At 41.8% G+C, this 22874-nt stretch overlaps 1 protein-coding gene across 4 annotated transcripts in view; it reads left to right on the top strand.

The window, feature by feature from the left end:
• The window catches only part of NR2C1 (nuclear receptor subfamily 2 group C member 1), a 48188-nt gene continuing 25314 nt past the window's right edge, over window positions 1-22874 (top strand). For 2 of the 4 annotated variants that reach the window (XM_058673190.1, XM_058673191.1), the window contains exons 1-7: window positions 1-226; window positions 6563-6635; window positions 14064-14294; window positions 17124-17205; window positions 18902-19081; window positions 20419-20566; window positions 20653-20743. In XM_058673190.1, coding sequence (XP_058529173.1) covers window positions 6582-6635; window positions 14064-14294; window positions 17124-17205; window positions 18902-19081; window positions 20419-20566; window positions 20653-20743 — 786 coding nt within the window. In that variant the 5' untranslated portion in view covers window positions 1-226; window positions 6563-6581. Of the gene's footprint in view, window positions 227-1017; window positions 1343-6562; window positions 6636-14063; window positions 14295-17123; window positions 17206-18901; window positions 19082-20418; window positions 20567-20652; window positions 20744-22874 lie in introns of those variants that run through there. The other 2 variants (XM_058673188.1, XM_058673189.1) reach the window with 2 other exon arrangements.

The following is a 22874-nucleotide window of genomic DNA, read 5'->3' as shown; positions in this document are numbered from 1 at the left end:
GCGCAGGGGCGAGAGCGGCTCCGAGCCGAGGGAAGGGTCACGAACTCTGACCTCCCCTTCCCAAATACACAAACTCAGAAACCTTCCTGGCCTTACTCGATCCCCTTCTTTTCAGCCTTCCGTGACTTCCGCTCCCCTAGCGCACCGCCCGCTCCCCGGGAGACGCCGCCGCCGCGGAGCCATCGGGTCCGTGCCCGAGCCGGCACAGCGCGGCGGAGGAGCGCCGGTAAGGAGTGCGGGGCGAGGGGCCCAACGGCCAACGGCCGCGGCCCAGGTCCGCCCGGCTCCGTCGGCGGCCGGCGAGCCAGCGGCGTCGGCGGGTCACTCGGCTGGGCTGGCAGCGCGGGGAGAGCGGCCGGCGGGGCGGGGAGAGCGGCGGGCGCCCGGGGAGGGCGGAGTGCGGGGCGCGGCGGGCTGGGGCCGCGGGCGGGCGGCGCGTGCATCCCGGCCTCCTGTGCAGCCTCCCGCGACACCTCTGACCTTTCACCCGCAGGAAAAGCTTTCGTCTCGGCGCCACCTTCTCCTCTTCCCGCCCCGCCCTGGGGCGGCCGGAGCCTGAGGGAGGGGAGCTGGGGAGGGGAGGCTGAGGGAGGGGAGCCTGGGGAGGGGAGGCTGAGGGAGGGGAGCCTGGGGAGGGGAACCTGAGGGAGGAGAGGCTGAGGGGGGGAGCCTGGGGAGGGGAGGCTGAGGAGGGGGCGCACCCTGAGGGAGGGGTAGCCCTGCTCCCCTCCCCGCCGAGAGGCGCCTCCCACATGGTTGGGTACTGATTCCAGAGCTGAAGTAGGAAGAACAGGACGAAGCCCCTCCTAGCTGCTGTCTTTGAATTTAAAAAAAAGAAAAAAACTTAGATTGGCCAGGTCCAAGCTTCCCAGAGTTCTTTTGTTAGGAACCTGCCTCCAGCTCATGCAGATAGCATATTATGAACTCCATGTCGCTTTGTTGCTCCATAGGATCAGTCTGGGAAAAAGTAACTGGAAAGTTAACCCAAAGAAATTGAAGGCCTTTTCGTGCTGCTGGAACTTATACAATAGGCCTTCCACTGTGAAATTTTTGAATGGTGCATGCTGGGTGGGTCAGTTGATACGTGGAGATTGTTTTTAACCTTTGGCTTATATATCTGTTTGGTGGACCTGAAAGACACATGTATTTATGGTTACTAAAAAGGATTGCGTTGAAGGCTACTGATTTCATCAGCCTTTGTAGGAGCATTTCAGTCTCGATTTAGGAAGGGTTTTGAGGGAGACACGAGACAATGGAAGAAAACATAAGCAAAATAGGTTGTCACAGGACACGTGATTCCTACTCTTGAGTAAGGAAAGCAGCAGGACACGGTGAATAGCAGGTGGTTTGACTGTAATTTTTTTATTAAAAAAAATACATGGCCCTTGACAACCTTTTAAAATCTCATAAATTGCCTTCACAAAAATGCAGTTGTGTATAATTTTGCATCTATGTTGGGAGCTAACATAGATCTGTTCCTCACTTTTAGAAGTTTAATGTGGCAATGTATTGGCGGTGTTTGAGTTGTCGCTCATATTTTTATGTCCTTTGCATGTTTTACCCTTGGATTGACATGAGACCTTTGCCAGATGATTCTGCTTAATCTTGAATATACTTGTTTTCTGTACCAAGAACTAAGTGAAGCCACTCTCACTTTACAGGGTTTGTCCCTGCAGATTCACAAGGGATTTGTTCCTGAAATCATGTTAATGGTGTTATGGTGGCAACCTCATCCACCAGTGGTGCATAGAGATGGGGCCTTAGGAAGGCATTTGGTTTAGATAAGGTTATTAACTTAGAGACCCCATGGCCCAGTCTTCCAAAGTTCTAAATAAAGGACTGAGACCCGTGAGACTTGGCACGCTGTGCCAGGTAGGGACTCTAGCAGCACTAAGCTCATTGCCTTCACTGAGCTGATGCCTGCATTGTGCTCTCAAAACTGGAATTGTGAGCTAAAGAAACTGTTCTTACATGTTTTACTTATGTATATTTTCTTCACCAAATAGAAACTTCACAGGAGACAAGTGTGTTCATTGTTTCCTGCCCTATCAACACTTAGAAAATGAATAGCTTAAAATCATCAAGCAGGTGTTTGTGCGATGGGAGGTCAGCTCCAGGATTTACTAGGCTAAACCTCCGTCTGTGATGCCAGTATCCCATGTGGGCACCTGTGCGTATCCAGGACAACTGTGTGCTCTGTAGGACAATTTATTCCATCTATAGGGAAAACAGTTGATTGGGCCGAAGACATTGGGAAGCCTTGCCCATGTGGAGCCAGAGCTAGTTGCACTCCTGTCAGGAAGGCTCTGGGCAGTACATGTGGAAATGAACAGCCCAGGAACTCCCTAGTACTCAGGTTTAGAAAATAGATCAATAGAGGTGCTTCCTTTCACAGGCAGAGGTGCAGGATCTCCCATTCCTTATTGATATGTAAATTCCTCAAACCTTCCTCCCTGTTACCTACCTTACCACCTGTCTTTAAAAAGTCTGATGCTGTTAGTACCATCAGTCAGTAGTCCATGTTAATGATTATCAGCTCTGTGTACCAAGTTCATTGCTACTAGACAGCAAACACTGCTCCACTTCCCATCCAGCTCTCTGTATATGGGCTGGGAAGGCAGCAGAGGATGGCCCAAGTCTTTGGGCAACCAGGACTTGAATTTGCATGCATTCGGGATCCCAGCTCTTACAGGAGAAGAAGGATTAGCCAGTTGAGCTATTGTGCTATGCCCTAAAGGCTCTTGATACGCACCTGCAGGTTAGTTTCCTAACAGACTTGTAGCAGTTCAGCCTTCTACCCACAATTTATGAAACATGAGTACTTTGCCTCTTTTTTAGTTAAATTTAATGCTTGTGACTGAAAGAAGCCACTAACAAAGACATGAAAAATGAAGCACATCTTAAATTGAAGTAACTTTAATATGTATAAGTAGAGTATAAAATTAAACATGACACCTCAAATCCGATAGATGAAGGAAAGACTGAAAAATATTAAGAGGAGATATAATGTTAAGTCTACATGCTGTATCAGTGTTACCATAAAACACCAAACTAGTAGCTAGGTGAATGCTAGCAGACTTTGTAGTCAAGAAAGTCGGAGGTGTTTGGGCTGTCTTAAGGCACACAAGTCTGCTATGTTGATGGCAGCAGAGGGACAAAACTCTAAGTCAATCTGCATTAAATAATGGTGCTAGAACAAGCAGGGAGCTGGATGGGAAGTGGAGCTGCCAGGATTAGAACCGGCGCCCATATGGCATCCCTGCGCATTCAAGCGAGGACTTTAGCCACTAGGCCACCGCACCAGGCCCCAGAAAAACTTCTTAATCTTAGCCTATCTGTAAGACAAAAGAGAAGGAGTATCCAGTAGAGATTAAGTTATGATTGGACAGTCTATTTTTTTTTTAAGATTTATTTGTTTTTTATTACAAAGTCAGATATATAGAGAGGAGGAGAGACAGAGAGGAAGATCTTCCGTCCAATGATTCACTCCCCAAGTGAGCCGCAACAGCTGGTGCTGCGCAAGTCCAAAGCCAGGAGCCAGGAACTTCCTTCTGGGTCTCCCACATGAGTGCAGGGTCCCAAGGCCTTGGGCCGTCCTCGACTGCTTTCCCAGGCCAGAAGCAGGGAGCTGGATGGGAAGTGGAGGTGCCAGGATTAGAACCAGCACCCATATGGGATCCCGATGCGTTCAAGGCAAGGGTTTTAACCAATTAGGTCACAACGCCAGGCCCTGGATAGTTTACTTTTTTTTTTTTTAATTGGAAAGATTTATTATTGCATACACCGTTTTCATTTTGAAACCAAAACAATAAACAAATAATCTATTTATATACATGTGACCTTTGATTTTTTAAAGCTTAGTTTAAAATGGTTTGAGTTATTAATTTCTTTCTGTATAGAGGAATGGTGAGAATTTGCTGCTGTGTAAGCAGATAGTTTTCAAATAAAAACAGTTGTTACTCAGCAATAAATTATGTTAAAAACTAGGGGGCACTGTCATTTTGGAACAAGCTGTGTGTAAGATCCTTAATAGAGAATACAGAATGAAAATGTGAATTTTTTCTGACAGACATGAAAACAGAATATGCATATCTTCTCTCTCTCTCTCTCTCTCTCTTTGATCAAATGTCCACCACTTTTTTTTTAAACTCTAACTCCAAAAATGTTTATTTTCAAAATATCACAACTACTATGGAATATTAATTTTTTTTTCATTCTTACCATTTTTTTATTAATCACATTGCATTATGTGACACAGTTTTATAGGTACTGGGATTCTTCCTACCCCTTTCCCTAACCCTCCCCCCCCCATGGTGGATTGCTCCACCTTGTTGCATTACCACAGTTCAAGTTCAGTTGAGATTCTTTCATTGCAAGCATATAACAAGCATAGAGTCCAGCATCTTATTGTCCAGACAAATCCAATGGCTTGTTGGGGAGACCATCTCTGATCTGAAGGTAGAGCCGGCAGAGTATCATCCCGATCAATTAAAAGCCCTGTCATAACATCAGCAACAATTTATAACGTTATGAAATTAATTGACATAGTATTGAGTAACCAACATGTGATAGTTTACTTTTAAGAGGGGTGTGACTTGGGTTGTAGTCAGCCAACTCTGGAGGGGCCCAGCATAGAAATGGGGTAATCTACAGGAAGCTAGTGCTGTGTCATAGTAGGTCTAGCATCCTCCCACAGCACTGGCTGATGTGTCCTGGTCCAAGTCCCTTCCTAAAGGCTTGGGAGAGCACCCAGGGATGGTTCAGGTCCGTGGGCCTGTGAGAGACACATAGTAGGCTCTTGGCTTCAGATCAACTTGGCATCACCTTTGCAACCATTTGGAGAATGAACCAGTGGATGGAAGATCTCTTGTTCTCTCCTCTGTCTCTGTAATCCTGGATTTCAACTAAGAATAAATCTATTAAAAAGAAAAGAAATAGGATTACCTACCAAAATATTTGTAGAGGGCTATGTTATCTTCATGCCTTGAACCTCCATAAATTCTATGACTGAACAGTTGTGACATCTGAAGTCTACCAATGGTGGACTGAATGGAGGGAGACTGTTGGGCTTCTGGGCTTTTCAGGACGGGCCAAATAGAGCTACCTGGATGTGAACATTGTTTTCCTTCAGAATAAAGGAAGACTGATCCCAGAAGTAGAGCTTAGGAGGCAGGCCTGTGTTTCTGTAGTTGGTTCTAGATATGTTGGGGGCTCCCCAGCATCTAGTAAGAAGGAGGGGCTGGTGCTGCAGATAGAGCTGTCTTATGGTGTTCACTTCCCATGTGAGCACTTTTTTAGTTTCTTCTTCTGCACTTCTAATCCAAGACCTAATGCACCTGAGAAAGCAACAGAAGAAGATGGCACGGGTCCTAGGGCTGCTGCGTCCATGTGGGAGACCTGAAAGAAGTTCCTGCTTCCTGACTTTGGAATGGCCCGGCTCTTTCCATCTCAGTGGTCTGGGGAGTGAACCTGCAGATGGAAGACCTCTTTGTCTTGCTGTAACTCTGCCTTTCCAGTTAAATAAACAAATGAAAGTTAAAAAACATAAACATAAAAAAAATATATGTTTTTCAAAAGTTGAGGAGGCCAATACTTTGGCTTAACCAGCTAATCCTCTGCCTGCAGTATTGGCATTCCATGTGGGTGCCAGATTGAGTCCTGGCTGCTCCACATCTGATCAGCTGCTTGCTTATGGCATCCTTAGCCATGGCTTAATGTGTCCCTAGACTTAACTTTTTTTTTTTTTTAAATTTTAAATATAGGTTTATTTAAGCCATTGCATTTTCCACCTAAGATACAGTGCACATGTTTCATATTCAAGTATTGAGAATGCCCAGTCATTTAGTATAGCAGCCAAACTTTAAACTGCAAGAATATGCTACAAATTCGGGTCCTTCCATCTCTTATTGTGTGGAACAGTGCTGCATCTACACTGGGGTTGACTTACTCCACCTCTTCAATGGTGGGTCCTGAGGAAGCACCACCAAGTGGAAAAGCTCCTCCAGGGAAGCCCCCAGGAGTTACCTTTTCCATAAATTTTTGAAATTTCCTCATGTTTGGGAAATTGCCACTAATGAAGGTCAGAAAATTCTAGCTGAATTTTTATTGAATGTAATCCTTTGGTTGTGTTTTTTTGTTTTGCTTTGTTTTATTTTTGTTGTTGTTTTGTTGTGTTTTTTTATAAAACTGATCAAAGTATTTGAAGTGGCTTCAGACTTGAGTTTGTTCAATGATAGGTTTGCCCCTTATTTTAATTAGTAAATTTTACTGATTACAGTTCTATTTAGGCTTCCATATGTTTGAGAAGTAAACTTGTTCGATTTTAAATGGTTTTGATTTTGATGGGTTTGTTTTGCTTACTTGAAAGGCAGTGTTACAGAGAGGGGAAGACAGAGATCTATCCAGTGTCTCACTCCCTAAATGGCCACAATGGGCCAGGCTGAAACCAGGAGCCAGGAACAGATTTTAAAATCCTATAACTGTATTTGCAAGTTATGTAGTAAGCATGTTTTTGTTTTAATGGGTAGAATTGTCAAAAAAGCTATCTTTTTGTTTGTGGCAGGTGTTTTAGCAGTTGGATCATGGCAACCATAGAAGAAATAGCACATCAGATTATTGAACAACAGATGGGAGAGGTATGTCTAATTTAGAATTCTTTCATTGATTTATCAAACTTCTATTATTTACTCTAAATGTGTATAGTGAATTCTGGAGGTACAAAGAGAGATATACTCTTACTTTCAAAAATACCTTTTCTGTCTAGTAAATGAGTAGTTGGTCAAGATGGAGTTTATTCTGCTGTGATACATAGGTGAGTGTATTGGGTGAAATGGAGGCAGAATAAGAACAGGTGAGTTGTAGAGTGGATGATGTGTAGAGGAGATGTATTTTGGAGGTTGAAAAATGTCCCAGTCTTGATAGAGTAGAGGAGTTAGTTGATGTCAGTGTAGACATCTTCATTTTTCAGATGATTTTATCTTTCTCCTTGTCAGACATAGCATTATCTGGAAACCAGTATCATCTAGGGACCTTTCAGAACGTGTGTCAGGTCAAAGCTGTTTCTGTAATACAAAGAGTAAAATGTCATTTGCCTTTTCGTTGTTCTCTCACAAGCATACAGTGGAAATTTCCACAAGCTACATGACATGTGTTGATACTGTACCATGAACTACCAACTTTTAAAAGACATACATAATTCCATGAACAAGTGCTTGATGGTACAAAATCATGCATGAGTAAGGGAGCCAAATTCTAGAATAAACCAGTTTATTTTGAAATAACATTATTTCACATGGCAACTGACCTTTAAAAAGCTGCCATCAGGGGGTAGATTTTTTTTGTAGTGCCATTAAGATACCATTTGGGATGTCTAGATTCAAATCACTATCCACTTCGAGCTCCTCTTCCTGCTAATGTGTTCCCTTGGAGATAGCTTAAGTACTTGGATCCCTGTCACTCTTGTGGGAGGCCTGGACTGATGTACTAAGCTTATAGCTTCAACCCGGCTCAGTTCTGACTGTTGTGACTGGAAGCATTTGAGCATTGAACTGTCAGATGGAAGATAAATGTATGTATGTATTGTGTGTATTTCTCTGTTGCTCTGCCTTTCAAATTGATAGAACTAAATGGAACCCTTTTTAAAAAACTACCACTTGTTGAATGAAGTTTGGTTTAGTATTGAAGGCCAATATACAAAATGTTAAAAGACTGCTAAAAATATCTTTTACCCTTTCTAACAGTAAATATAGGCTGTGTTTTCTTTATTTTAACCAAAATAGTATATTTCAGCAGATTGAATAAAGAGGCTGAGGGAAGATTATATTTTTTATTTTTATTGCAGATCAAAGTGATTTGCAAAAATAATTCTGTTCTCTCTGTTGACATTTACTTGGATAATAAAACTTGATTTTTATTTTAAAATGCTGCTTAAAGTTTAATGGATTAGTTAAATGGATTAAATGTTCCTTTATTTTTTAAGATCTATTTATTTTTATTTGAAAGGCAGAAACACAGAGAGGAGACAGAGAGAACTTCCATCCACTGGTTCACTCCCCAAGTGGCTACAATGGCTAGAGCTGATCTGAAGCCAGGAGCCAGGACCTTCTTCTGATTCTCCCACATGGGTGCAGAGTCCCAAGGCATTGGCCATCCTCTATTGCTTTCCGAGACCACAAGCAGAGAGCTGGATGGAGCACCCAGGACATGAACTGGTGTCCATGTGGAATCCCAGCAGTTGCAAGGCAAGGACTTTAGCCCACTAGGCTACCATGCTGGGCCTGTGCCTCACTTGGTCCCATTTTAAGGATATTTTTTTTTAGATGTATTTATTTATGTGAAGTCCAAATTACAGAGAGAATTGGAGAGAGAAATATCTTCCATGTACAGGTTTATTCCCCATATTGCTGCAACAGCCGGCAGTGTACAGGTATGAAGCAAGGGACCTGGAAGTCCATGCAGGTTCTCTGTTGCGTTCTGGAGTCCGAGCCCTTGGGCTGACCTCCAGTGCCTTTCCAGGCACGTTAGCAGAGACCTGAAACTTAACCCAGTGTACAATAGCACCTACTCCTCTACTGTTCCCTGTTAGGTTCTGGAGTCCAAGCACTTGAACCATGCATACACCGTTCCAATTTTAGTATATGTGCTGCCGAAGTGAGCACATGAACCATGCATACACCTAAAGCACTTCTGTAAGAAAGAAGTGTGAGTCACTCGTCTTTTGTTCAGTTCACAATGAATACACTGATAGAAATAACAAAAATACTGGCAAAATAAAAGTGACAAAAGGTTAAAACTTTGACTTTGCAAAATTTGTTTTAGACGAACTGATTTTTAAAAACTCTCATAGGTACTGTTGAAAGTTGTAAAATTATTGATACCAAATAGAGAATGGATTTGGTATAAATAACCTATATTAAAAGAATGGACAACAGTTTAAAAGCCATACTTAGAGGGCCCAGCATGATGGCTCAAAGGGTAAATCCTCCCCTTATAAGCACCAGGATCACCCAAGGGTGCTGGTTTGTGTCCTGGCTACTGCACTTCCCATCAAGATCCCTGCTTGTGTCCAGGGAAAGCAGTAGAGGATGGCTCTTCCCCCACCAAAAAAAGAAAAGCTGGGCCTGCACTGTTCCTACTAGGACAGGAGGTGGACTTAATAGGGCTAGCTCATGGATCCACCGATATGTGCGAAATCTGGCATTGGGAGAGGTTCTGACAGAGGAGCCTGGGCAACTCCTCTGGCAGGACGAAGTCCCTGCACGTAAGCACAAGAAGCACAATAGGGAACAGTCCAGAGCAGGCCATGGAAAGGTACCCACTGGCATACATTTGGCATGGGTCGGGGGCAGACAAGGCTGAACTAGTTCACATCACCCGCTGGCTAATCCAAGCACCAGAACAGTGTGTGGGTCGGGCCAGGTTCGGTCGTGACAAAAACCAGTGCACATTGCAGAATGCCAAGATGGGGTGACCTATACCAGATGTGGCTGCAGCACCCAACAGCACATGTGAGAACCAGGGAGGGAGGGAGGGAGCAGAGCCGGCAGGGGAATGTGGAGGGCTCCCCTGCAGGACAGCCACTCCCACTGGAAAGCGTAGGTTGGGATGGGGGCAGACTGGGCCAGGCAGGGCTAAAACACCTGTGGGCCTCATGTGAGTTAGATCAGGGAAAAGCCAGGCTGGGCTGATTGTTCCTACTGGTACAAGCAAAAATTAGAGTGGGTGAGGATTGGTTGGGCTTTGCTGCAGCATCAGCTGGCAGAGGCTGGCACTGGAGGCTAAATCTTTCAAGTTAAATTCCAGAACCACCTGGAGAGTGCATGGGAGTGACCTAGTAGGGAAACAGTGGGCTCCTCGCTCTTGGGTTACCACTCCCACTGGAGGGCACAAAAACCAGGACAGGGGCAGGGGTGGCTAGACAGAAAGGCACCCGACAGCGTGTGTGTGGGTTGGATAGTGGAGCTGGTTAGGTTGAATGCCCATTGACATGTATGAGAGTTGAATGGGATGTGGGAAAGACTGGACTAGTCTGCTGCACGTACTGGCAAGCACGGGAACCAGGGCAAGGGACAGGTCTGCTGGGATTATTGTGGGTCACTACAACTAGGCTGCAGCTCCCACTGGTTTATGTGAGGGCCGAGTGTGTGCTGGGCAGAATCAAGCTGGACTGCAACACCCATTGGTTCCAATGGAAGACAGCACTGGAAACAGACCTGACCTAGCAATTGCAACCACCAGCTGATTGGTGTCCTGGGCCCTGTACTTGCAAGTACACATAAGAATCTGGTCTGGGATCATCTCAAAGTTTCTTTGGGGATCTCCTCAACTGAACTGCTGGACACAGAACTAACCATGAAGAGAAGTGGAGGTTCCATGGTCTGCCATGGAGTGCAAGTGCCAGAGCCGAGCCTCCTCAGAGGCTCAGACAGAGCAGTGGACAGCATAACCAGGTGCACATGGAGGATATGGTAATCTATAGGAACCTGCAGAGGATACCTGGCACCACAACAGAGGACAGAACAAATCAATCAACTACCCCAGCCATATATGTTGGCAGTGAAAAACTGGGCAAACAGAGACTCTAAGGTAAACTATGTCAATCAGTGGATTCTGCAGCATCCTCATGGTGCCTAGAATGGCAAGATTGGCAGCAATTCCTAACTGCTGAACTATCAAAACCACTTGAGCAAGAACCTAGGAGCATGCCGCACATCAGGGACGTGGGATGCATGGGACACTGGGTGGGGCTTCTCCCTTTAGTTCCCCCTTTACCCCAGATAAATGACAGAAACAATGTGGAAATAATTGTCTTACCCACTTTGCTGTAGCCCTTGAACTTTTGTCCCCTAATTAACTATGTAAAGATTATTAAAAGAAAAGAAAAAGTTAATATATATACACATACATATATATCTATATATCTATAATCTAAAAATAAAGAAAAAGAAAAGCTGGGCCTGGCTCAGTGGCCTAGCGGCTAAAGTCCTCGCCTTGAACGCACCAGGATTCCAAATGGGCGCCGGTTCTAATCCCAACAGCTCCACTTTCCATCCAGCTCCCTGCTTGTGGCCTGGGAAAGCAGTCGAGGACGGCCCAAGTCTTGGAAGCCTGCATCCATGTGGGAGACCTAGAAGAAGCTCCTGGCTTCGAATTGGCTCAGCTCCGGCCATTGTGATCACTTGGAGAGTGAATCATCAGACAAAAGATCTTCCTTTCTGTCTCTTTGTATATCTGACTTTCCAATACAACAAATAAATCTTTAAAAATAAAAGAAATAGGGGCCCGGCGGCATGGCCTACTGACTAAGGTCCTCACCTTGGGCACACTAGGATCCCATATGGGCGCCGGTTCTAATCCCGGCACCTCCACTTCCCATCCAGCTCCCTGCTTGTGGCCTGGGAAGGCAGTAGAGGATGGCCCAAAGCCTTGGGACCCTGCACCGGTGTGGGAGACCTGGAGGAAGTTCCAGGCTCCTGGCTTGGGATTAGCGCAGCACTGGCCGTTGCAGTCACTTGGGGAGTGCATCATCGGACAGATGATCTTTCTGTCTGTCTCTCCTCCTCTCTGTATATCTGACTTTCCAATAAAAATAAAATAAATCTTTAAAATAAATAAAAAAATAAAATAATAATAATAATAATAAAAGCCTAGGGACCCTGCACCCAATTGAGAAATCCGGAAGGAGCTCCTCGCATCTGTGTTTGTATTTGCTCAGCCCCAGCAGTTGAGGGAATGGACAAACAGATGGAAGATCTTTCTCTCTCCTTCCTCTGTAAATCTTATCTGCTTTTCCAATAAAAATTAATAGCTCTCATACTCTGGTTTCTCTTCAGAACGAATAAATCTTTCGCCTTTTACTAAAAAAAAAAATTAAGAACTCTTAAACAAGTACCTTGAAAGATAAAACTTGATAGAAATACTAGTCAAAAAAATCTCAACTTGACAACAACTTACCAGCATAACTTAGAAACTTAGAAACTTAGCTTTAATTTTTACCAAGATTAAAATGGAAAATTCTGAAGCGCACAGTTTGTTGAGGTGGATGAACACTTCTTGAGAGTCAAACCTGGTCTGAGTCCTAGTTGCTCTCCCATTTCTAATTTCCTGCTAGTGCTCACCTTGGGAGATAACAGGTAATGGCTCCAGTTCTGGGTTTCCTGCCCCATCTGTGGGAGACTGGGTAGGTTTTAGGCTCCCTGATTTGATCTGCCTATGGTAAGCTCTGGAAAGTGAACCAGCAGATGAGAGATCTCCCTTCTGCCTTCCAAATAAATTTTTTTAAAGGTATATTTATTTTTTATTACAAAGTCAGATACACAGAGAGGAGAGACAGACAGAAAGATCATCTGTCCAATGATGCACTCCCCAAGTGACTGCAACGGCCAGTGCTGCGCTAATCCCAAGCCAGGAGCCTGGAACTTCCTCCAGGTCTCCCACACCGGTGCAGGGTCCCAAGGCTTTGGGCCATCCTCTACTGCCTTCCCAGGCCACAAGCAGGGAGCTGGATGGGAAGTGGAGGTGCCGGGATTAGAACCGGTTCAAGGTGAGGACTTTAGCCGCTAGGCCACGACGCCGGGCCCTCAAATAAATTTTTGAAAAAAAAAAAAAAAGAATCCTTGCTATTCTGAGGCAATAAAGATACTTTCCTTTAAACATTAAAATGAATAAAGTAATTAAATTTTTTTAATGAAGTTTTCCTCCAGAAAACATGTGCTCAGTAACAAAGCCTCTCAGTGTCAGAACCTTTTCTTTATGAATTTGCCTTTTATCTGGAGTAGCTCTTCTCAGTAGGTGATTCTTTTCCTCCCAGCTGCTCAGAATAAAAGTCTTTGTGAACCCATATTTTCTATGTTTGCTTACTTATTTACTTGAGTGACAGAGAGATCATTTATACTCTCCAAATGATGGCAGTGGCTAGGACTGGTGCAGGCTGAGGCAGGGTCCCAAGTCTCCATTATCCCAGCTGCCCTATTGTTTTTATTGAAGATTGACTGACTGATTTGAAAGTTAAAGTTACAGAATGGAGCCAGGAGGATGGGAATCTACACTGGTTGCCTTCAGCCAGTGGCTGCAGCAACCAGAGCTGAGCCAGACCAAAGCCACAAAGCAGGAAGGAGTTTTATCCAGATTTCCCACATTGGTTACAAGGGCTCTGCTGATTTTCCATGCCAATGTTAGGGAACTAGATCAAAGTGCAACAGCCTCGGGGCTGGCATTGTGGCTTGTTATGGTTAAGCCACTGTCTACAACACCAGATGTATGCACACCGGTTTCATGTCCTGGCTACTTCTGGATGAAGCCTGTTCCATCCCAGACCATTGGGGTTATCTTGAAAGTGAGCCACCAGATGGAAGATTTCTCTCTTTCAAAATAAAATTGAACTGTTTCAAAAGAAAAATGAATCTTTAAAAAAATATCTGGCCCAGGTATTGTTATTTAGATCCCATCTCCTATCAAAATCCCCATCATTCACATGTGCTCCTACTGGACCTTCTTCCTGTTCCAGGGCCACCTTATACATTCTGTTTCCTCTACATGGGATATTCTTCCTCTAGGTGTTCCTAAGCCTTGGGCTGTCTTATTCACCCAAGTTTGTGCAAAAGTCTCTCCACCTGAGTCCTTTGCCCACCCTCATCCCATCAGTGTCCCTCACCTTAACCTAGCTTTGTGATACTTATTAATCCCTGGCAGTGTTGTTTGCCTAGCTATCTCATCCCTCCAGTGTGAGAACTTCATGAGAGCAACAGTTTTGTTTTGTTCACTGTTAAATTCCAGGACCCAGAACAGTAAGTAAAATGCATCTGGCATGTGTTTGGATAGTTGGTATGCAATAAGAGAAAGGAAGGAATTGAAATAGTGAGAACAGATGTCCTATTGTACTTTTGTTTACAGATTTGTTTATTTCTGTAACTTATAAAAGGAAAATAGCTAATTTAAAAGGTCTCTGTTACATTGAATACATACATAATGATAGGCTGTTTTAATTTTGAAAACAAAATATTAGAGGAAAAAAATGTCACTGAATCAATTTTTAATTGATTATTAACCTGACATAATTGTGTTAGATTGTTACAGAGCAGCAAAGTGGGCAAAAAATCCAGATTGTAACAGCCCTTGATCATAATGCACACGGCAAGCAGTTCATTCTGGCAAATCATGATGGCTCCGCAGCGAGCAAGGTCATCTTGGCCAGGCAAGAGTCTACTCCAGGGAAAGTTTTTCTCACTTCTCCTGATGCAGCAGGTGTCAACCAGTTGTTTTTTACAGCTCCTGATCTGTCTACACCACACCTCCAGGTAAGCAACCATGGAAGCATCTTTTCATCTTAAGCCTGAGAGATATTTGAAAAGATGTAATACTAAGTCCTGATTTTAAGACATTTTTCAGTAGGAAAAAAAAATCTCTTATAAAAGTTAATGCAGTGTAGAGTATCTGTGTTGACCGCCCTGGCCTGAACCACTGTTTTTCTTGATAGTTTTCATACTGATCAATTTTGGGCAGGTCCTTAATTGCATACACTGAGAGCCTCTCTGACTAGCATGGGCTGGCAGAGTGTGGAAGACTCAGAGGATGATTGTGAAGACTGGAGGAACAGCTCTGGGCCAGGTTTCCAAGAGTAAGCATTGGAGTAAGCTGCAGAACTGGTCTCTGAGAGGCCTGCTGCTTAGGAAACAGGTCAGAGCAGTAGGTACTGGACCAAACTGCTAAGTTAGCAAGCAGGTACTGCAGTTGCTAGGTTTGGTTTTGTACCTTCCTAGATCCACCAACAATTTGCTTTACCTAGATTAGTACTGTATCATTTTAATATTTGGTAGAATATTAAACTTTTTAAAATATCTGCTAGAATACAGGATTGTACTTTATTCTTTAAAGAAAGTTATAACTTCTGCATGCTGTGTGCTTGTGGATATTTGGACTGCAGTTTGCTGTGATTTGGAGCAGGTGAAATACACCCTAAAGTTTGGTGTCAGAGACTTTTTGGAGAGGTATCTACTTAAAATTGAATTCCAGGTTTGTAGTTTTAAAAAAATCAATGAAAAAATTTCTTCTAGGATTGAAAAAAACAAATTGACAAAAGGTAAAATTTTACCTGCAAGTATACTCTGATGGAGTCAGTTCTTCCGATGACATTATTCATGTTTTCAGTGATTAAGGTAGAGATGGATAGGCCCATGTTAAGGATTTGTAAGTTGTTTCATCACTCAGACAAAAGTCAACAAAAATTTATACTACACACACCTTAGCCCTTATTTTTTAATGACTAAACTTGGTTTTTAAAATCATTTTGTATTCTAAATAAAAATTAGCAGATAGCACAATGAGTTACTGTAATATACTCCCAGCAGTTTCTCTATCACTTTTTACATTATGATAAATTTGTTAAAATTATGATTCAGCACTGGTACATTATGAGCTGATGTAAATAGGTCTTTGGACTTTACTTTTTATCTATTGTCCTTCTTTGGATCAGGATCCCATCCTGGATACCACGTTATATTTTATAGGCAGGTCTGCTCAAGATCCTCCTGTGACAGCTTCTGACTTTGTTATTGACGAACTTGACAATTGTGAGGAGCACTAGTCAGATAGTATGATATATCACTGTTAGTCTTCAATGTTTTCCTTATGATTAGATAAGGATTGAGTTTGAGGAGAAACATTGTATAAAAGATATATAATTTATGATTGTTGAGTTTAATTTGATCACCTGAAAAAGTATTTTTCAGATTTCTCCATTACAGTGACTCCATCTTAAAAAAAAAAACTCCTGTTTTGGGTGTGCGTGCTGATACAGCACAGTAAACAGCGACTTGGAGCATATGCATCCCACATCGGAGTGCCTGTCCAGAGCCCAGCAACTCTGGTTATTCCACTTTGAATCCCATTTCCTGCCTATGTACCTAGGAAAGAGTGAATGATGGCTCAGGCACTTATGTGTGTTTCCAAATGGGAAATACAAACGGAGTTCTAGCTCCTGGCTTCAGCTTGGCCCAGTCTCAGCTGTTAGAGATAGTATTGGTACTCTCCTGCTTCCTGGGTTGTCTAGGATAATGAATAAATTTGGGGGTAGTGGGCCCAGCACAGTGGTCTAACAGCTTAAGTCCTTGCCTTGGGCACGCTGGGATCCGATATGGTTGCCAGTTCTAACCCTGGCAGCCCCGCTTTCCATCCAGCTCCCTGCCTGTGGCCTGGGAAAGCGGTCGAAGACAGCCCAAGTCCTTGGGACCCTGCACCCGCATCAGAGACCTGGAGGAAGTTCCTGGCTCCTGGCTTGGGATTGGCACAGCCAATTGTGACCGGCCATTGTGGTCACTTGGGGAGTGAATCATCGGGCATTGGTTCTTCCTCTCTGTCTCTCCTCCTCTCTGTATATCTGACTTTGTAATAAAAATAAATGAATTTTTTAAAAAATGGGGGGTAGCTTGGAATTCCCTTAGATCAAGACTTAATTTCTTGTGGGGGGGAGAATCCCAGATTCTATGTAATTACAACACAATGTAATTAATGAATAAATTTAATAATAAAAAAAAGACTTAATTTCTTGTCCAGTGACCTAAAATAGGATGTATGCATGTCTCCTCGGCTTTCGGTATCCCCTCTAGCCTTAGGAATAATGGGCTATGAAAGATTAGTATCATTTTGTAGTAGATACATTATTAGGGAAAAAAATAATGCTATACATAGATGCTTTCAAAGGATATCTAATATTAGAAATTGTTTTTCTATTTGCTTCCTGAAGCCTGATTTTTGTCATGATAAGACACTGGAAAAATAAGTGTTTGCTAGGACTGATGACTGCTTGACATGTTCCACATGATAGTATTTAGTGCTTAGTGGTTATACATTAAGAAGTTCTCATTTTTTGGAATGTTGAACAGGTTGGTTACTTTAATTGAATTATTACAAAACCAATCAAAAATATATTTTTAGTCTTCTTACTAGAACATTGAAATTTTCACCTAATTTCAAGACAATAAGTGCTGGTTTAATTAGTTTGTACTGGGCAGTAGAGTCAAGCTTTAAGAGTAATATAGGAAAAAGAGGCACACAGGCAGGACTAGCTGATGTGACTTGGATTTTTGAAAGAATGAGAATGTTACTGAATAGCAATTTTTTTTTTTAAGCTCTTAACAGATAATTCCTCGACAGACCAAGGGGCGAACAAGGTTTTTGATCTTTGTGTGGTGTGTGGAGATAAAGCATCAGGTAATAATAAAAATAAACTTTCTGTATGTATTATGCTGATAAAATAACTCACTCTGTATTTCATATAGAAGCAAAAGAAAAGCATATATCATTTTTATTGTTTATATTTGTAACCTAAAGGATTTTTTTCAGAACCTTTTTCTTCCTTCAGTAGAGTGTTGTTTTTGTTTTTTTTTAAGATTTTTTAAATTTATTTTTATTACAAAGTCAGATATATAGAGAGGAGGAGAGATAGAGAGGAAGATCTTCAGTCCATTAATTCACTCCCCAAGTGAGTACAATGGCCAGTGCTGCGCCAATCCCAAGCCAGGAGCCAGGAACTTCCTCCAGCTCTCCCACATGGGTGCAGGATCCCAAAGCATTGGGCCATCCCAAAGCAGGGAGCTGGATGGGAAGTGGAGGTGCCGGGATTAGAACCAGTGCCCATATGGGATTCTGGCGCGTTCAAGGCAAGGACTTTAGCTGCTAGGCCACTGCGCCGAGCCCAGTAGAGTGTTTTAATGATATAAAATGCATATTTCACTGGACTATGAGAAGTTTCATATTTTGAAAATAGGAGGGCAGCATTGTGGTATATCAGGTAAAGCCACTGCCTACAGTCACAGCATCCCAAATGGACATTGGTTCAAGTCCTGACAGCTCTGTTACTGATCCAGCTCCCTTTTGAGATTACTGAGAGGCCAGTGCCAGATGGCCCCCAACTTTGGCCTGGCCCAGTTCTGCTCATTCCAGCCACTTGGGAAGTGAGCCAGCAGATGGAATATCTCTGTTCCACCTACCTTTCAAACCCAATCTTTTTTTTTTTTTTTTAAATAAATGTAAACAAAATATCTGTAAGTGAAAATCAGGCATTTTATCAAAACAGTTATTTAAAAATGAGTTCAACTCCCTGAGACTATTGCATTTAATTGTTTTAGTGTCATTCCTAAGCCCAGTACCAGAGATGCAGAGTAATTTCAGTTATTGAGGTGATGTGAAAATTACACTCTAAAACTGAACCAGCTGTCTTCAAAGCCTATTACTAGCAGTAGGCTTCAGACACATCAGTTTTGTTGTTGCTGCATGTCAAAAACATAATACACACTTGCTTTTGCTCAAATGTTGTCACAGCTGCCAATGGGATCTAGTTTAAGGACATAGTTCGTTTTTAATTCATCATTTTAATACTTTACTGCAAAAACTTGCATTAGAGCTTTTCTCAGAGTATGTTCAGTTTGTTAATATATGTAAGAGAAATGTGAAATAACAGGCTAATCAAAATGTACATGATTTCAGAAATTTCAAATGTATAACATATATTGAATTATTATAGTAGAATCAAGCGATATTTTATCCATTGTTCTGAAGCATAGTTGTCAGATAAAAATGTCTTGAAATGTTATTAAAATAACAGAACTAATTCTTAAATCATGTGAAAAATGAAAAGTTAAGTAATGAGATTGTTGGTAATATTTTTTTCTCATTCCCAAATTTCCTACACACCCTTGCCAAGGTTACCTTCTAAAATTAAGAACTTCACATTGTTCACCTGTCAGAGGATATGGTTGTTTCATTCTCTAATAATGGCTAAACATTTTCAAGTCAGAAGCTCAGAACTGTCAGTTTCATCTCATATATTATAATTTAAAGGAGATAAATGAGTTTGTTCCATTGTTCTAAAATATATGATTTGAATTTTCTTAAACACTGTCTCTAGGACGTCATTATGGAGCAGTAACTTGTGAAGGCTGCAAAGGATTTTTTAAAAGAAGCATCAGAAAAAATTTAGTGTACTCATGTCGAGGATCAAAGGACTGTATTATTAATAAACATCATCGAAACCGCTGTCAGTACTGCAGATTACAGAGATGTATTGCATTTGGAATGAAACAAGATTGTATGTATTATTCATGGAGAAAATAATTATTATGGATATTGAAAACTAGAAATACCAAAATTAATGCATTAAAATATGTCATGTGAGGTTATTGAAAAGTTTGTGGAAATGGAATTAAAAGATAAATTTGTTTTGGTACAAAAATTTTTTAAATCTGACTGGTTTATTTATAGTTTGCATTTCCACAAACTTTTGAAGACCTCATGCATTAGCTTCATAACTTAGTTTCCAACAAAAAAATAAAAATGTGTGTGTATAAATATGTATTTTTTTCTCAATATAATATATTTCTTGGATACTTGTTTAACAAGGTTGTATTTTTAGCTTAGGCAAAAAAAAAAAATTCCTGTTGACTTTTTTGTAAAGGAGCCAGTAAGTGACTAATTTAAAGACAAAAGAGCAAATATTTATTGACTCAGACACAATCTTAGCATATGATTGAGTTAATCTCACAGTACTTCTCTGTTGTAGGTAATGCTGTTTTTCTATTTTACATTGAATGAAAAGATTGAGAGACTTGGCCAAGGTCATACAGTTGTGAAGTGGTAGAACCTTGCCTTTGAATGCTGGCAGTTTCTTGTTTGTTCAGAAAGCATGCATTTAACAGCTGCACTGCCCATTCTCCCAGATACCATGAAATTAAAATTGTTAGAAACATTGAATATTACCCTTATTTACAAATGGCTAAATTTTCTCTAAAAACCTATTAGCCTAAAGAATATTAAGCCTTTTTGTGTCTATTGGTACTATTTCAATTGATTCAACTTCATTTCACTTTTCAAAATTCTCACATTAGTAAGTAAGGAGCTCTTCAGTTCTTTCTTAACAATGAGCTCCTCCTCTTGGATGGGTGTTCGGTACAGTGATAAAGATATTTCTGGGATACTCACATCCTGGTTTGGAATCTCTGGCTTCAAGTCCTAGCTCTACCTCCAATTGCAGTTTCCTTGTATTGAGCATCCCATTAGGCAGCAGGTGATGGTCCAAATGCTTAGTTTTCTGCCATTCACATGGGAGACCTCCATTGAGTTCCTTTGGCCTGCCCTGGCCTGACGCAGCCTACCTTCGCAGGCTTTTGGAGAATGAACAGTGTGTGCAAAGACACATGCATGTTACCACAGGAGTTGGGGAAGCTGGGAGAGGAAAGAGATGCAGTTGGCTAGTTTTATTAATGTGAAATATCTTTGTTGAACTTGGATATAATTTATAAAGATTGGAAATTATCTTTAGAGTTTTATTGTGGTAATCAGTTAACACTATTGCTGACTTAGGGCTTACATTTATAATTGCCTGTAAATTCTATATTGTGATACAACTCATTAAACATATTTTTGTAGCTGTTCAGTGTGAAAGAAAACCCATTGAAGTATCACGAGAAAAATCTTCAAACTGTGCCGCTTCTACAGAAAAAATCTATATCCGCAAAGACCTTCGAAGCCCGTTGGCTGCAACTCCAACTTTTGTAACAGACAGTGAGGCTGCAAGGTGTAGTAAATCAGATTTTTGGCAAATGGTGGGCTGTTTTTCCTTTCAGTGAAAGCCAGACTAAAATTTATACTTATTTGTTGTAGGTCAACAGGACTGTTGGATTCAGGGATGTTTGTGAATATCCATCAGTCTGGAATAAAAACTGAGTCAGCTGTACTGATGACACCAGACAAGGTGTGTTTAGTACAATTTAAAGGTTAAATTCTTCTAAAGTGTTTGAATATTTCCCCTTTTTATTTTTTAATCTATTCCATCACTTTGGTCAGTTGATTTGACCTGAAATGTTCTTATCATAATTTGTTCTTTTAAAACAAATTATCAGCTGTGTGGTAGAAATCTTCGTTATTCTACCACAACAATCAGAGCCTCAGCATGAAAGCAATAAACTTTAAAATTCTTCAAGATTTATTAAATTTCTCAGAAAAGTGAATGTATAAAAATTGCAAAATTCTAGGGCTCAACACAGTAGCCTAGTGGCTAAATCCTCACCTTGCATCTGCCAGGATTCTTTATGGTTACTGTTTTGTATCCCAGCTATTCCAGCTATTCCAGGCTCCCTGCTTGTGGCCTGGGAAAGCAACAGAGGATGGCCCAAAGCCTTGGGACCCTGTACTACGTGGGAGACCCAGAGGAAGCCTCTGGGTCTGGGTTCAGACTGGCTCAGCTCCAGCCATTGTGACCACTTGGGCAGTGACAGCAGCAGAGGATTTGTCTCTCTTTCTCTCTGTAAATCTTTTTTTTTTTTTTTTTTTTTTAAGATTTATTTATTTTTATTACAAAGTCAGACACACAGAGAGGAGAGGAGACAGAGAGGAAGATCTTCCATCCAATGGTTCACTCCCCAACCAGCCGCAAAGGCTGAAGCTGGCCAATCCGAAGCCAGGAACCAGGAGCTCTTCCGGGTCTCCCACTTGGGTGCAGGGTCCTCAACTGTTGTCCCAGACTACAAGCAGGGAGTTGGATGGGAAGCAGGGCTGCCAGGATTAGAACCAGGATCATATGGGAATCCCAATGTGCAAGGCGAGGACTTTAACCACTGTGCTATCATGCTGGGCCTGTAAATCTTTTACAATAAAAAAAAATTTAAATAAAAATTTTTTTTGTTGGCCCAGCATGGTAGCCTGGTGACTAAAGTCTTCTCCTAGTATGCAGCAGGATCCCATATAAATAAATCTTTTTTAAAAATTGCTAAATTCTAGATGTACATTATGGCACAGCAGTTTAAGCCACTGCTTGGATGCAGGCATTTTGAGAATAAACCAATGGGTGGGAGCTTATGCTTTGTCTGCCTATGCAATAAATAAATAAAAATTACATTAGAATTGCAATTCCTTTTCTTCCTGTGTGGAAAAGCTGTTTTTAGCTGTAGTAAAGTGAAGTATGTGGGCTTTGCAATCAGGCCTGATTTCCTCTTCTGCCTCCACGTTTACTGCCTATGGTAGGTCATTTTGTTTTGATGGACAAGTGATGATTCTTATTTCACATGGTTGTTAGAAGGACTAAATAGAATACTTGTAGAATTGATAGTTATGTAAGAATTTGGTAACTGCTAGGGTATTAGTGGTATATAGCAGTTCAGGAACCATTGATGAATTTGTGGAAGACACAATTTCCCACAGTCTAAACAGGTGGAATAATGAATGAAACATCATGGAAATGTGTATATGCATTTGTGATATTAGATATGTTTTGAATTTTTTTAAGTTTTTGTTAATTTATTTAAAAGGCACAGAGAAGGAGGGTAAAAGAGTGTTCCAATTTTCTATCCATTTGTTTCCTCCCCAAATGGCTGCTGGGGCTGGGCCAGGCGTCCAGGTTCTTGAGCCATCTGTCCCATTCTTTCCTAATTACATTAGCAGGGAACTGGATCAGCAGTGGAGCAGCCCAGATTCCCAGCTGGCCCTCCTATGGGATAGCACTGTTACTGGTGGCAGCATAAGCCACTGCCCCATAATGCCTGATCCCCTTTGTAAGCCATGGTTCTCATTCTAGAGGAGTCTTATCCCAACTCTGAAAGAAAGAACGCTGAAGAACGTGATCATACAGCCCCAGCTGGATCTCCCTATGCAGTCTATCACCAAATATGTGTTGTGCTGAAGCCTTAGTAAAAACCACAAAAGAATAAAGAGCCAGATTGCCCAATAGAGGTGAGGTATTTAGACTGGGCATGGGCGTACCACCCTCCTTTGTTACCTCATCATCCTGTGTATTTCTCCATTTATGTTCCTTGTAATATGCTGTTTAGTTAATTCAGTAAACACATCTCCCTAAGCTGTGTGGACCACTCAAGCAGACTAAACAAACC

This window comes from Ochotona princeps, chromosome 15, assembly GCF_030435755.1.
Source record: "Ochotona princeps isolate mOchPri1 chromosome 15, mOchPri1.hap1, whole genome shotgun sequence".
In the NCBI taxonomy this organism is placed as follows: Eukaryota; Metazoa; Chordata; class Mammalia; order Lagomorpha; family Ochotonidae; genus Ochotona; species Ochotona princeps.
The sequence above is the reverse complement of the archived record's forward strand: the minus strand, read 5'-3'. Positions and strand labels throughout refer to the sequence as shown.